The sequence below is a fragment of the Ovis canadensis genome, chromosome 4, assembly GCF_042477335.2.
Source record: "Ovis canadensis isolate MfBH-ARS-UI-01 breed Bighorn chromosome 4, ARS-UI_OviCan_v2, whole genome shotgun sequence".
Lineage (NCBI taxonomy): Eukaryota > Metazoa > Chordata > Mammalia > Artiodactyla > Bovidae > Ovis > Ovis canadensis.
The window spans coordinates 86,915,701-86,931,347 of record NC_091248.1 but is presented as its reverse complement, the minus strand read 5'-3'; the positions used below and the strand labels follow the sequence as shown (position 1 = coordinate 86,931,347).

General features: G+C 34.7%; 1 protein-coding gene across 3 annotated transcripts in view; it reads left to right on the top strand.

Annotated features, from left to right (window-relative positions):
• The window catches only part of STK31 (serine/threonine kinase 31), a 107,709-nt gene that overhangs the window by 28,359 nt on the left and 63,703 nt on the right, over positions 1–15,647 (top strand). For all 3 annotated transcript variants that reach the window (XM_069586795.1, XM_069586796.1, XM_069586794.1), the window contains 7 exons: positions 2,183–2,229; positions 2,318–2,370; positions 8,212–8,310; positions 10,302–10,376; positions 11,855–12,013; positions 13,847–14,205; positions 15,324–15,498. In XM_069586795.1, the coding sequence (XP_069442896.1) occupies positions 2,202–2,229; positions 2,318–2,370; positions 8,212–8,310; positions 10,302–10,376; positions 11,855–12,013; positions 13,847–14,205; positions 15,324–15,498 (948 nt within the window). In that variant the 5' untranslated portion in view covers positions 2,183–2,201. The remainder of the gene's footprint in view (positions 1–2,182; positions 2,230–2,317; positions 2,371–8,211; positions 8,311–10,301; positions 10,377–11,854; positions 12,014–13,846; positions 14,206–15,323; positions 15,499–15,647) is intronic.

Below are 15,647 nucleotides of genomic sequence, written 5' to 3'. Positions count from 1 at the left end.
TTTGGAGACCCAGTGGCCAGAACACGTGAGGTAAGTGTGCACGTTTGCGGCGGCGGGCGGAGAGCTGAGGGCCCAGCATGTGGGGCCCGGGGCATTCTTCTAGAACTTCTGTGGCAGGAAGTGCGAGGTCAGTAGCAGTGCTTTCGGTGGGTTTGGTGGTGGTAGCACCGTATTTTCACCCTGGGTTGTCTTTTAGGTCCACAAGTATGGGCGTGGCCGTTTCCTGGCCTTCTTGGTTTCCAAGCTGCCCGCTGCTTCTGAGGGTGAAGCCACCCCAGTCGCTAAGGAAGGGTGCTGCCAGAAGGCGAAGCTGGCCTGCAAATAACTGGGCCTGCTGCTCTGGGTGAAGACAGAGGCCTGCAGACCAGTTGTCGGGTGGAATTCTCTCTTCCAGCAAATTCTGTGCCCTTTTAAACTTCGAAATGCCTGCTAAGACAGGCGTTGAGGAGCGACCTGGACTCACTCCTAATTCTCGATGTGAATTGGAAGTGCTGTTTGGTAATCCTGGTTTGCAGATAGCGGGTGCAGCACCACTCCCTTCTTGTGAGTGTGTGAAAGTCTCTCAGTCGTGTCCGACTCCCTGAGACCCGGTGAACTGTAGCCCCCTCCAGACTCCTCCGTCCATGAGATTCTCCCGGCAAGAAGACCGGGCGGGTTGCCGTTTCCTTCACCACTCTCGTGTTAACCATTGCCAAAAAGTGTTTTTGACCCCTTTAAAAATAAGACTTTAAAACATTGTACGTCGTGTGGTGCCATTTCCAAAGTAAAGGTTTTCATTTTAGAAAGAAAGAAAACAAAATGAAAGTCATTCAGTCGTGTCTGACTCTTGCGATTCTCCAGGCAAGAATACTGGAGTGGGTAGCCAGTCCCTTCTCCAGGGGATCTTCCCAACCCAGGAATCAAACTGGGATCTCCTGCGTTGCAGGTGGATTTTTTACCAGCTGAGCTACCAGGGAAGCCCCCATCTTTTAAATTAAGCGAGTGTCTTCCAGCGAAATAAGTTTCTTTGGACAGATTCTAACTTGTTTTTACAACTTTTTGCTCAACTTAAAATTTACCTTTTGAGTAGTATATGAGCAAGAATCCTTGTTTTAAAGATGGTTTGATCCTACTTAGTGTATGTGAAAAATGTAAAGTTGTAACAAAAATCATAATAGTTTAAAATTTTTTATGACCTTTCCCCCAGTGTGACACAAGATTTACTTCTTTTCCTGTGGTTGGGGGAGGATTTGGATATTTGCTGTTATGATGTTCTTAATTAACGCTTAAAATTCTTTAAAAGATCTATTTTCAATTCCAAAACCTAATGTTTATACATATAAAGTGCCATATTCTAGTGTTTTAAGGGCAAAGTTAGAACTAGTACACATCTTGAAATACCTTGCATTTGGGAAAGCAAATTATGTAATGAAAATTATTTTTGAAGTTAGGGGCACAGTTTGATTGGTTTTGCAGTTTTTAAATGCAGCGTATCTTCAAAAGCAGAAACCATAAAATGGATATTCTTGTTTAAAAATGAAATACCAGTCTGAAGCATTTGTGTTATGTATATATGTTTGTAGTGTTTCTTTTTGTTTAAATTGTGGGAGTGCTACTCTTGTTTAGTGCAGGCGTGTTTAGTTGCCCAGTTGTGTTAGACTCTGCAGCCCTTTGGACTGTAGCCTATCAGACTCTGTCCATGGGACTTTTTCAGGCAAGAATACTGTAGTGGGTTTCCATTTCTTTCCTCCAGGGGATCTTCCCAGCTCAGGGATTGAACCCACCTCTCCCGTGTCTTCCGCATTGCAGGTGGATTCTTCACCTGCTGAGCCATCAGGGAAGCCACTACTCTTGTTTAGGAAAGGCATCAATTATTTTAAAGAATATACACTTTGTACTGAAATATTTATGTAACTGGAAAGAGTATGCATCAATTATACTATTCAGTGTAAATTTATAAAAGTTTGTTTAGAGAGATAATTTCAAAGATAGAAATTGCATCCAATGAAATTGCAAGATATACTCAAAATAATTATTGCAGAACACATCTTTGAAGTTGTTTTTAATATAGAGTTTGGATTTTGATAACTTTATTTGGGACAAAACATGCACAGAGGAATTTGAACGTTATATGATTTTGTCTTTAATTCACTGTTAATGGCCAGATTAATAGAACGTAATTCAAAGTATTGAATTGTTTTAGTTTTTCAGGAATTGTCCAAATGGAGGAAGATAAACATTGCAGTAAAGGTACTGACACTAAAAATTATTTTTGTATGTAAAAGTTAGATGATCTTGATGAATTTCTAATTTTCTTTGCATTGTAATTTGATTTTAGTTGAAGATGTGGTTGGAAGTCACGTGGAAGATGCAGTAACATTTTGGGCCCAGGTAAAATAGCCTGACTTATTTCCTCTCCCACCTCTTCTTCCACTAACCCAGATCCTCCCCAACAAAAATGAAAATAAAACCCTGTAATATGATATATATATATCATTGTTATTGTCCATGCTTAATTTTTATTGAACATTATTTAACACAGGGCATTATTAGAAGACAAATGGCTAAAAATTGAACTTAATACCAGAATTATGAATGTGAGGTTTTAAAATTACACTTAATTTAGCATCAGCAATCTAGGCTGCATAAATTACTGAAGATGCTGAGAAACTTGTATTTGTGAAGTTACAGCTCCATCTAGAGGTCTTGGATGTGATTGTTTCTTAAGTGATTCAGTTCAGTTGGGTGCCTCAGTCATGTCAGACTCTGCGACTCCATGGACTGCAGCACATCAGGCTTCCCCGTCCATTACCAACTCCTGGAGCTTACTCAGACTCACGTCCGTTTAGTCGGTGATGCCATCCAACCATCTCATCCTCTGTCGTCCCCTTCTCCTCCTGCCTTCAATCTTTCCCAGCATCAGGGTCTTTTCAAATGAGTCATCAGTTCTTTGTATCAGGTGGCCAAAGTATTGGAGTTTCAGCTTCAGCATCAGTCCTTCCAGTGAATATTCAGAACTGATATCCTTTAGGATTGACTGGTTGGATCTCCTTGCTGTCCAAGGGACTCTCAAGAGTCTTCTCCAACACCACAGTTCAAAAGCATCAATTCTTCGCACTCAGCTTTCTTTATAGTCCAACTCTCACATCCGTACATGACTACTAGAAAAACCATAGCTTTGACTATATGAACTTGTTGGCAAAGTAATGTCTCTGCTTTTTAATATGCTGTCTAGGTTGGTCATAGCTTTTCTTCCGAGGAGCAAGCAATACTGTTTTTAAATTTCTTAAGTGATACTGTTTTTAAATTTCTGTCTTTTTTCTGTTGGCTTAATTTTGATTTTGAGATACAATATCTTTTTCATCATATAATTGAAAGTACTAATGGAACATTTATAATTTTATATTGGCAGTCTTCAAGGCAAGTAAGTTTACTCAATTTTAAATACAAAGCGAAGCACCAAAGTGCTTATGTTCCAGAATTTAAGAAGGCGAATCTCTCTAATGTACAGTTACTCAATAACTTTTAATTTTATGAGCTGTGTGATATGAAGGGGAAGGGAATAACATTTTTGTGTACTTCTGCAGCCTGAGAACAACTCTCTTTGTGCGGGTAGAGTGAATTGGCGATATGGGAAACAGGATTTATGAAAAAGAATGATTAAAGAAGAAATAAGATTAACTCAGGCTTCTTAAATCTATTTAGAAAACATTTTAGAAGAGTGATATTCGTAGAAAAATTCAACAAATTTCTATCTTGGCTTATGGACACATTTTCTAAAGGGTGCCCACATGTTCTGGTTTTTTGCCCATTTCCCCATTTCCTCTGCATTAATAGCACCTGTGTCCCTCTCAGTAGTGTCCAGTGTTGGATGATAAATATTTTAAGCTTATTAAATAGGAACAACATTTACTATCTTAATTATATAAGATTTTCTAGACGAGTACTATCTGGTAGAAATATAATTTGAGCCTTATAAGTAATTTAAATTTAAAAGACACATTCAAAATGAAAAAGAAACAGGCAAGATCAGTTTTAATAAAAACATTTTATGTAACTCAGCACATCCTAAATGTCTTTTTAAAATGTAATGAACACAAGTATGTTAACAAGATATTTTATTTTCCTTTTTTCATAGTAAGTTTACAAAACCCAGTGTATATGTTAGACTTACAGTACAACTTAGATGAGCCACATTTCAGGTAAGAATTGGCTAGTATTGGTCAGTGCAGCTCTCGACTTCAATTTTTGTTGACATTTATGTGAATTTGTAGCCTGAATTTGAAATTATGATTTAAGCCAGATGTCAGCAAACTTTTTCTGTTTAATATTAGTAAGTATTTTAAGGCTTGTGGCTATTTTGCAACTGTTCAGCTCTACAAAAGTTGCCATTGTAGTACAAAGGCAGCCATAGACAATATATAAATAAATAGGTATATCTGTAAATAAACTTTTATTTACCAAAACAGCAGAACTCATAATTTTCGAACCTCTGATTTCAACCTGAAGTTGAGGCCCCTGTAGAAATTGAAACACATTTCAAAAAGAGAGAAAGCATGTCTTAATGAAAAGATTAAGAACTAAAACTACTAAAGTGTCCATATGAATCAGATTTTTTTTTTAAGAAGCAAATTGTTTGTGCACACATGTGAATCCATATTGGAGACAGGCCCTATGTGTGCCCCTTTGACAGTTGTAATAAGAGATTTCCTTGGTCGACTAACCTGAAATCTCGTACCTTAACACATGCTAAGGCCAAAAACAGTCATTAAGAAGAAGAGAAGACCCTTCTCAACCTTGGGAAGCATCTTCCAGAAGGTTGGTTGGGAATAACTGTGCTTCTCCTTTGTATGTTGTTTCTAGGAAAAAAATTTTTAAATGAATCCTATACATCTAAGGGACATCTTTTGATGTTTGATGAAATTTTGATATGTTTTGATAAAATGCTAAAAATTATAAAAATTCAAGATGACATTGCTAAGATGCTCTATTTGGTCTGTAATCTCATTTCAAGAACACATGCATGCTAAGTCGCTTCAGTCCTCTCCTACTCTTTTACCAACCCCGTGGGCTATAACCCACAAGGCTCCTCTGTCCGTGGCATTTTCCAGGCAAGAATACTTTAGTGGGTTGCCGTTTCCTTCTCACAGGGATCTTCCCGACCCAGGGGTTGAAGCCACATCTATGTCTCCTGCATTGGCAGGCAGGTTCCTTACAATTAGCGCCACCTGGGAAGCCCAGGTCATTTCAAGAACACAGTATTTTTGTAAAGTGTGGTCCCAACAGGGGGACACTTCATGAATTTCACTTTAAAAGACATTTCTTTATATAGCAGTGCTAAGCATGAAAGGACTTCTCATATTCTTATAAACATGAAGCTCACTCTGTTGCTTAACAGTTTTCATTTTGTGTTTTCCAAGTGTGCATGTGGTATACTTTGTGAGAATAGACTTAGTATATGTGATTTTTCTGGAGGTTGATAATTTTGCATGCAGTGGATTTTCTTTAAAAAGAGTGGTCAGTTGCATACCTGCTTCAAGAGTATTTTCCTGTAAAAAAAAGACTTTTTTGCTATCTTAATTTTGGTTTTATTATTTGATGTTAACATATTTTGTATAATTGTATTAGATCTCTTAGTATCAAATAATAGATGTAATATAATAGTCACTTTTTTTTCTGAAAACCTCGTCACTTTTTTTTTCTGAAAAATGCTGCACGATGCTAATTTTCTGTGTAATTTCCTCCCCTGCTCAATTGTAAGATGTATTTTTTAACACCTGATGTGTACATACTGTTTAACAGAAAAGGCAACGATAAAACAGTAATTCTACAGAAAGAATATAGCAGAAAAAAAGCTAATTATAGCATTTGATTAGGGTTTTGATAGGCTGTAGATGAAGAGTAAATAGAGATTTAGAAACATACGGAGGCAGGTCAAGATGAAGATCTGCTCACATGTATTCTCTGTTTTTCTACCACTTTGGATTTTCTGCCATTTAAGCCACTTACATGAGAACACTTTGAAAATTTCAGTAGGCCTAGTTTGCTGAGTAGCCATTGGAGGAATCTTAAGTATTTGACATTTGAGTAAAGAGCTTCCATTTATGCTAGTCCATATACCTACAAAATCTAATTATGTAAAATGTTTTGGTGTATTCTGAACTTCAGAGAGTTCGTTCCTGGGGATTATTAAAGACTGATTTCAGTGTGTTTTGGGGTCGGTTTGAATTCACTTCACATTTTTACTCTGCATAGGAACTCAAGAGTTTGTTTTCATTTATCGAAGATAATCATATTGTTTCTAGCCTTATTGACTGTGTTATTGATATATTTTTAAAGAACATACGTATTTAACGGTTTACTTTGAAATAACTTTATACTTACAGGAAAGTTGTAAAATTATTTTCAATATTATGCCCTTCACCTAGTTTTCCTTGTTTCTAACATTTTACATAACCATAGTACAGTGGTCACAGTCAGGAAATTGACACTGGTACACTACTAGTAACTCTTTAAGTACAGCCCTAATTCAAATTCCACCAGTGTTTTTCTTATTTTCTTTTTGTCTCTATTCCAGGATCTGCTTCAAGATCTCACATTTTACTTAGTTGTCATGTATCCTTAGTCTCATCCAACATTTGGTAGTTCTTTTATACTTTTATCTTTCATGATTTTGACATTTTTAATGAGTACTGGTTACTTTATAGAGGATCCCTCAGTTTGTATTTGTTTATGGTTTCTCGTAAACAAATTGGCAGTAGTACTACAGAAGTGACTAGCCCTACGGTACATACTACAGTATGATGTACTGAAATTATGTCATATTGAGGACTTATAATATGGAGATATTTCTTTATTGGTGATATTAACCTTGATGCACTTTATAAGGGGATAACTGCTACGTGTCAATTGTAAAGTTACTGTTTTTCCTTTTGTAAGTAATGAGTGTTTTAGAAGAAGATACATTGAGACCATCTAATCTTGTTTTTCTTAGACTTTTTACCCATGGATATTTTATTTATGACTATGGTCTTTGATGATGATTTTCTGTTTTCCTCATTCCCTCTGCATTTGTTAATTGGAATTACTCATTAAGGAAGAGTTGTTTCCTCACGACCTTTTGTTTAGTCAGTTAATTATTTATATTAATATACACCTGTGGCTTATAATCGAGTACTGTCATTTATTTTGTTGTTTACATTGTTCCAGCTTTGGCCGTTAGGAGATTGTTCACATTGACTACTGTATCATTTAAGCTACACTCATTCTTTTTTTGAATATTTCTTTACTTTTTGGCACCGCCAGATATTCCAGGATCATCATTTATTTCCCTGTCCTAGTCCTGGAATGATCCACTCTCCAGAGAAATCTTGTTTCTTTTATCAGAGAATGGTTTAGAAATCAAGATCTGGGTACTAGGTGTGCTTGTCACTACTTGAGTATTATTGCTTCTAGTTCCTCTTAGCAGACAGAGCTAGGAAATAAATTTATCAATGTAATACAAAAATACAAATACATATAACTAACACGTGCATATTTATATTTATCTGTATTCTTTCATATATACATATATTCACACATAAACATGTGTACTTGTGTACATATACATGTATATATACATGAATTCATACTGATACTTTGCAATTGTAATCTAACATTGCAGGTTCATTCTAGCCTGCCTGCCTTATTTGTAATTTCTTTCTGCCTGCTTTCATTATATACAGTGTATTTATTTATTTGTTCAGTAGTTTCAAAATCTTTAACCCATGCCCCTGTGAGAAATAAATTTACTAAGTAGATAACAGTGTTTATGTACAGAGGAACCTATACATTTTGAAATCAGTTTTACATCTTTTTCCTGTACACAGCAACAAATATGTGAGAAGACCCATGTCACTTGACTAAAATACAGTACCTATTTTGAGCAATTAGGATTTGATTTAAAGTAAAATCCAGAGACAAAGTTATCTCTTCATATGATATTAATAATATTTAGTATCTAATTTTGAATTCCATGTAATTTGAACTCATTGGGAGGTAAAAATTTTCTGTAGCCTAGTTCCATTTCTAGTAAAGAACTCATTTGAATGATGAAAAGTAATGATGTGAGAATTTATTTAATTTCTAATGCTCCAAAACCTTTTAAGTATCATGCATAGTAGAACTCTTGTTTGCATAACATTGCAAATATTAATAATATTTTACTGAATTTATGTCTGTCCTTCCGTCTAGAGTATCAATAGAAATAAGGATATTATGAAGATTGGTTGTTCACTGTCTGAAGTCTGTCCCCTTGCCAATTCAGTTTTTGGGAATCTTGATCCAAAGAAGGTGAGCCATATTCTTGGATACAATTATTCCATCTTTCCTGTTAGCTTTCCTGATCTTAGATTTTATAGATTTTGGAATTTTTGTTATATTTGAAGAAAGAGGCACATTTTTAGAATTTGTATAGACTATAGTCATTATAAATTTATTTTTTCAAAAATACTTATGAACCAGGCACTGTGTTAAACACTGGTACTTAACACAGTGGTGAACAGAATAGAATGGTGGTGAACAGAATAGAATCATTGTCCTTGACCTTGATTCACAAAAATTTATAAGAGAGATGTTTATGGAGAACAGTTTGACAGTATATGTGCATGTATTTTTTAATTGGCATAATTTACAATGCAGTATGTATCTTTTAAGTACACAGCTTGATGCATTTTTCATATGTTTTCATCTATGTGATCACCACCCAGATCAAGATACAATTCTGTCAGCTTAGAAAATTCACTCAGGCCCCTCTCAGTCAGTTCTTAGTAGTCTTTTAACAGAGGTAACCATTATTCTGACTTCCATCACCATAGGTTCATTTGCCTATTCTTAAATTATACAGTATATATACTCTTTTGTGTGTATGGCTTTTTTTGTTCAATGTAATTTCTGAGATTTATCCATATTATTGTATGTTTGTTCTTTTTCAACCTATGCAGTATTTCAGTGTATGAAAGTGAAATTACTAGTTGCTCAGTCTTGTCCAACTCTTTGCGACCCTATAAACTGTAGTCTGCCAGGCATCTCTGTCCATGGGATTCTCCAGGCAAGAATACTGGAGTGGGTTGGGATTCTCTTTTCGAGGGGATCTTCCTGACCCAGGGATCAAAGCTGGGTCTCTTGTATTGCAGGCAGATTCTTTACCATCTGAGCTACCAGGGAAGCCCAAATATATAAATACACCAAAATTAATCTCTTCTCCTTTGCTGGGCATTTGGATTGTTTATAGTTTTTGGCTACTGTGAATGAAACTGCTATGAACTCCTTATACAAGACTTCTGATGGATGTTTTAACTAATTTATTTTGTGTATATACCTAAGAGTGAAATTGCCAAATCATAGAGTAGGTGTGTTTCACTTCAGTAGGTACCAGCCAGTCAGTTTGGCAAAGTATTGAACCACTTTGCATCTTTACCAGCAAAGTTTGAGAGTTCCAGTTCTTCTGTGTCCTCACCAACCCTTTACATTGTCAGTCTTTTTAATACTAGCCATTTCTGGTGGGTGTGTAATGTTATTTTGTGATTTTACTTTTATTTACCTTAGGAATCTGAGCTTGAGCATGCTCTTCAAGTTTTATTAGCCATTTGGATATCTTTTGTGAAGTAGCTATTTAGATCTTTTTCCAGTTTTCAAGGTTATTTGTCTTGATTGACTTATAGGAAGTTATATACAGTTGAGCCTCCATTATATATGTATTCCACGTTCATGAATTCACCCAACTGCAGGTTAGAAACATTCCAAAATTTTTTCAGGCAATTCCAATGAGCAGAACTTGAATTTGCCACATACTGGCGACTATTTGCATAGCATTTTCCTTGTATTAAGTGTTACAGATAATCTAGAAATGTTTTAAATTGTATGGGAGGATATATGAAATCCTGTAATGGTCAAGAATTATAGTTAAGTGGCATGTACCTTGGCATGTTTGTGTTTTAAGAGCAATTAATGTCTTCAGACATCTAAACAGCATGATTTGAAGTCTTTGATTTTTTTTTTTTGAGTTTTCAGTTTTTATGCTTTTTGTCTTCTCTTTTTTTATTTTTTAGAGAGGCAGAATAATATGATGGACTCTAAAGGCAATTGCCTGGATTTGAACTGGTTCTGCTGCTTACTAGCTTGTGACTTTGGGCATGTAATGGTGAAAACAAAGTACCTGCCTCATAGGGTTGTAAGAATAAAATAAGTTATTATACATAAAGTGCTTAGTAAATGAGCTGATCTACTTAGCATTACTATTCATTAAAATGCCAAATAATTTTGCTTTCTTTTTCTGTCTGTAGATTTATGGTGGATTATTTTCTGAAGATAAATGTTGGTACAGATGCCAAGTACTGAAAGTCATTAACGATGAAAAGGCAAGAACGAGTGTTCAACTTTTTTTTGCCATGAGGAATATTTATTTTCATTCCAAACTTTGATGCTTAATTAGCCTTTCATTGCTTATTCATAGTGGTATAAAATATGGTTGAATACCACTACATTATTGTAATTAGCCTCCAATTAAATAAATTTTAAAATATGGTTGAATAACATATGAATTGATTAAAACATACATCCCCCCGCTCAAAAAACAAAAGAAATGAAGTGCTTACAAAAGTCAAAGTTAGATTCAGAAATATTCTTCTGATTTTACGTTGTCATATAATCACCCCGGATTATCAAAGAATAGATTACCTAATTTGTGCATTATTTTTGGTGACCAGTTGGTTCTTTGTATTTTAGTTCTTAATAATTATATTTGAGTCTTGCTGAGTAAGTTAAAGTTTATTCTATTGAGTAGAAAAAGAACATTTAATTCTAAAATTATGTTTATATTTTACTTAGTAGACATGCATGCCGTTAATAGTGAAGATTTGCTTGCCTCTTTTTTGTGCCTTGGTTAAATGTGATGAATTTTCTTTGCATTTAGCTATTTTGTCTTTTACATTGTGAAATTCTGGAATATTTTTAAGGGAATTTGTGGAGATAGGATTCTAAATAGTTTGGTGGCAGTTGGACATCTCAGGCTGTGTAAAAGCATCTCTGTAGGGTTTCTGTTACTATTTTTTTTTAAATGTCTGCTTTCTTGGACTTAAAAATATGCTATAATATATAATATTTTGTAAATATTGTTCTTGGTGCAATAAAGTAAGATGAAACGCTTTGAGTAATGTTCCAAATATATTTTTAAAATCTTGTGATTTATTATTGTTATAAGTAATGATTTATCTTAGTAAAATAGACCTGTTCCCCACAGTTTGACAACTGGAAATAATATTTTGTGTTTGCTTTTGATTTGGCTTTAACTTTTTAAATTAAGGGCGAAATGGCTTTTGACCTTGTGATAAACTATTTATCTTTTTTACCTTTTATAGATATAGAGCTGGAGGAAAGAGTGAATTTGATTCATTTCAAAGGTCTAATAGCTGGAGTTAAGTTTATCAAAGTTTCCTAAAACTTTGCCTTTTCAGATTTTATTGTTTCCAACTTGAATTTAAGAATGTTGATTGGTTTTAACATTAGAGATAGAAGAGAGTCATAAGTTTCATAGACTTATATTTATTTAAATACACTGTTTAAACAAATCAAAATGTGAAATGGTACTGTTGGAAATAGTACTGTTTGGTACTAGTTGAACTAGTACCAAATAGAAAAATCCCTGGGATCTCATGGACTAAGGGTTTTCTGTATTTTGAGGATATTGCTGGAGCTCTTGTTTCTGAATGCATTTAGACAATTTCAGGTGAAATGCTATCATGATTTATAGGTAATTGACAAAAAGCAGCAAATATGTGATTTTTTTTGAGATATTTAATCTAAGTTCTGTATTAGTATTTATCTGATTATTTTCCAGTGTCTGGTGAGATATATTGACTATGGAAATACAGAAATTCTGAATCGATCGGATATAGTTGAGATTCCTTTGGATCTGCAATTTTCTAGTGTTGCCAAAAAGTATAGACTTTGGGGACTACAAATTCCTTCTGGCCAAGAAGTTACCCAGTTTGATCAGGCAAGTCACAGATTTAAAATATTTTTGTTAATGGAAAGAAAACTATGTGCTTGAAAAAAAAAATGTCTGGTTAAAATCCATTCATTTTCTATACTATGAAAGCTTGTATAAATTAGTGAAAAATGTGACATGGAATAATTCAGAAGCAATTATATAATAATATATTTGTACTCTTCTTTGCTAGGATACACATTCTAGGTAAGACTGTTGTTTGTGTGTATACACATATAATAAACGTAAATAGTTTCTTCTGATGAGAAAGCTTCAAAGAATAGTCTCTTATTATTGAGAGACTGATGCATATAATTATTGTTATCTTTTGCTTTTGAGAAAATATTTATAAAATAAAAGTGATCTTTAGCTGTGGCCATAAACATCACAAATTTGAAATAAGCAGAGTTGTAAATTAATCAGATTTTATCTTCTTGCAGAGGCTCATACTGTTCAACATAGTAATTGGCAGTGATGTTTCTTTTAATCTAGATTCCAGTTTGCATTCATTTCCATTAAATTTTAGGTTAGCAACCTGATTCTGGAAGACCTCATAATTTCAGTGGTAGTCTTAACAGGAATCCTACCTCCTTTTAAATCTGTGCAAAAATGATATTCTTTTGGTAACTGATACTGCTATTGAAGGAATGCTACACTGCGAAGTAATCAGATACATATTTTATATTCAGCAGCTCAAATGACTTATGTGAAAATAATCAGTACTAGAAAGAACAATAAAATTGGAAAACCTTCTCTTTGCCTCTTTTTTGTTTAGTTTTTAGTATCTTTTAGGTCACTGGCTGTAGTTTTGTCTGCACTATAGTTACTTATAAGAAACATTTCTATACCTAGAACTGTGTTGTTCAGTTACTGAGTCGTGTCCAACTCTGCGACCACATGGGCTTCCCTGTTCACTACCTCCCAGAGTTTGTGCAAATTAATGTGTTTTGAGTCAAGTGATGCTGTCTAACCATCTCATCCTCTGCCACCATCTTCTTTTGCCTTCAGTCTTTCCCAGCACCAGGGTTTTTTTCAGTGTGTCGGCTGTTTACGTTAGGTAGCCAAAGTATTGCAACTTTAGCTTCAGTGTCAATCCTTCCAATAAATAGTCAGGATTTATTTCCTTTAGAACTGGTTTGATCTCCTTGCAGTCCAGGAGATTCCCAAGGGTCTTCTCTAGCACCACAACTCAAAAGCATCAATTCTTCAGCTCTCAGCCTTCTTTATGGTTCAACTCTCAGATCTGTACATGACTACTGGAAAGACCATAGCTTTGACTATACAGACCTTTGTTAGCACAGTGATGTCTCTGGTTTTTAATACACTGTCTAGGTTTGTCATAGCTTTCCTTCCAAGAAGCAAGGATCTCCTAATTTCATGGCTGCAGTCACCGTCCACAGTGTCTTAGAGCCCAAGAAAAGAAAATCTGTCACTGCTTCCACATTTTCCCCCTTTTCCTAGATACCAGATTTCATTTTTACATGCTATAATTCCTCAGGACACCTTTATATTTAGTTAGGACCAAAATGGTCAACAGAATCTGCTTGATTTAAAGAGATTATTCTAGGGTATTTAATTGGTACACTTTAAAACATGTATAAATATAGGTGCCTGTACAGGTCTTAGCTCTTCTTCTGGAAAGGATTTATCAAGTGTGTAATTGGAGTATAGTATTCACATAAGGAAGTATATTTAGCCAACAAGGTGAAACCACGTTTGTAGAGATTTCAGAATGAAGAAGAAAATGATGATTGGAAAAACTAGATATTAATAGAAAAAATAAGTGAAGAAAAATACGTTGGTATAGCTGATTAATATCTTCTTTTTTCTTATCTTTCTTAGGGCAGAACCTTTTTGGGGAGCTTGATTTTTGAAAAGGAAATTAAAATGAGAATTAAAGCTACCTATCAAGATGGAACAGTAATTGCGCAGGCTGAGTATGGCAGTGTAGATATTGGGGAAGAGGTGGCTAAGAAAGGATTTGCAGAAAAATGCAGACTCACTTCCAGCACTAATGTCTGTGAGGAAAAAAAATCAGATCCTGGTCAGCTTGTTCTCAGGAACCTCAAAAGCCCCATTCCTTTGTGGGGGCATAGATCAAGCCAATCAACCTTCACCCGGCCAAAGGGGCGCTTAAGTGGGAGAATGTCTCTTGACTTGAAGAATGAAAATGATGCAGGAAATAATGTGACATTTCCAAAGTAAGATTGTAGTGGGATTTTTAGTCTTACCTAATTTTTGATTTATGTTAGAAGCTCTTGTCATAATAGTCAAGGCTTATGTTTTTAGAGTCCTCAGCTATGTCAGTGATTTTGAGGGATGATACTGATTATTTCTGTTTTTCTCAAACAGGTATCCCTTTCTAACACAATGAAAAAATAAATTCCTCTTTAACAGGGATATTTTAATTAAAAGTCATTTTGAAAGAAAAATCATTCCTGAATTGTTTGAAGTTCACATACCAACTCTTCTTTCCAAGTCTTTTGAATACATTTATCATAAAAATCTACCCCTAAATCTAAATTATTCAGTCAAGAGACAGAATTTCAGATAAACTTTGAAGTTTTTCCTATGGCTCTGAGAATATTTTAATGAGTTTTAGGGAGTTGCCTTTTCTCTAACAAAAGAGAGGCTCTTTTTTCTTCCTGTGAAAATTTACTGTGATGGAATTTGATTATAACAAAAATGTTCACTTTTTAGATAATTTTTACTTATAAACTTGAAGCAGAAAGCCAGATTTGATTTTTAAAAGTACAAAACTATCCTTCTACTTCTGTATCATGATCTAGCCCATGATACTGTGTCATGGGTAATAAAGCTTTTTGTTGGGATCTTATCAGTACTTTAGGAACTAAATGGTCAAATGGAGTGGGAGTAATGAGGAGAGACTGGGAGAAACTGATACAGAAATGCTTTTTACTGTCTTTGCTGGAGTTGATATCAAAAAGTTGGAATATGATTTATCTGAGATTAGGAGGCATTGCTTTTGAAGTATGACTTCAGTTATAAAATCTAGTTTGCATTAAAATGCTTTCTAATGGACATAAGTTTGAGTGTACTCTGGGAGATGGTGATGGACAGGGAGGCCTGGCGTACTGCGATTCATGGGGTTGCAAAGAGTTGGATACGACTGAGCGACTGAACTGAACTGAATGTTGAAACTAGGTAAAGATTAGATTAGTTTCCAAAATTAACTTTATATAAATACACACACATATATATATATTTATTATGGTATAAAAAGCCAAATTTTAAGTTTTGATCTCTGTCACACTTAAAACAATTTGGTTTTTAAAATGAGTGAATTTGTTTTTAATAGGGAAAATTTGGCTGTTGGTGACTTTAATTTAGGGTCTAATGTCAGCCTGGCAAAAATTAAGCAGGACCAGAAACTGATTGAAGAAAATGAAAAACTTAAAACAGAGAAGGAGGTTCTTCTTGAAAGGTGCAAAGCATTAGAATTGAAAGTAGAACAGACTGCCCAGGAGCTGCAGGTATGGAATGTTTCAGTGGCTTAAGATAAAGAATGATCAACTGGGAAATCATTGTGTTCATTTACTCTTATTTTTTTTAAACAGATTTATTCATTATTTATTTTTGACTGCATTGGGATCTTCACTGCTGTGCTCAGGCTTTCTGTAGT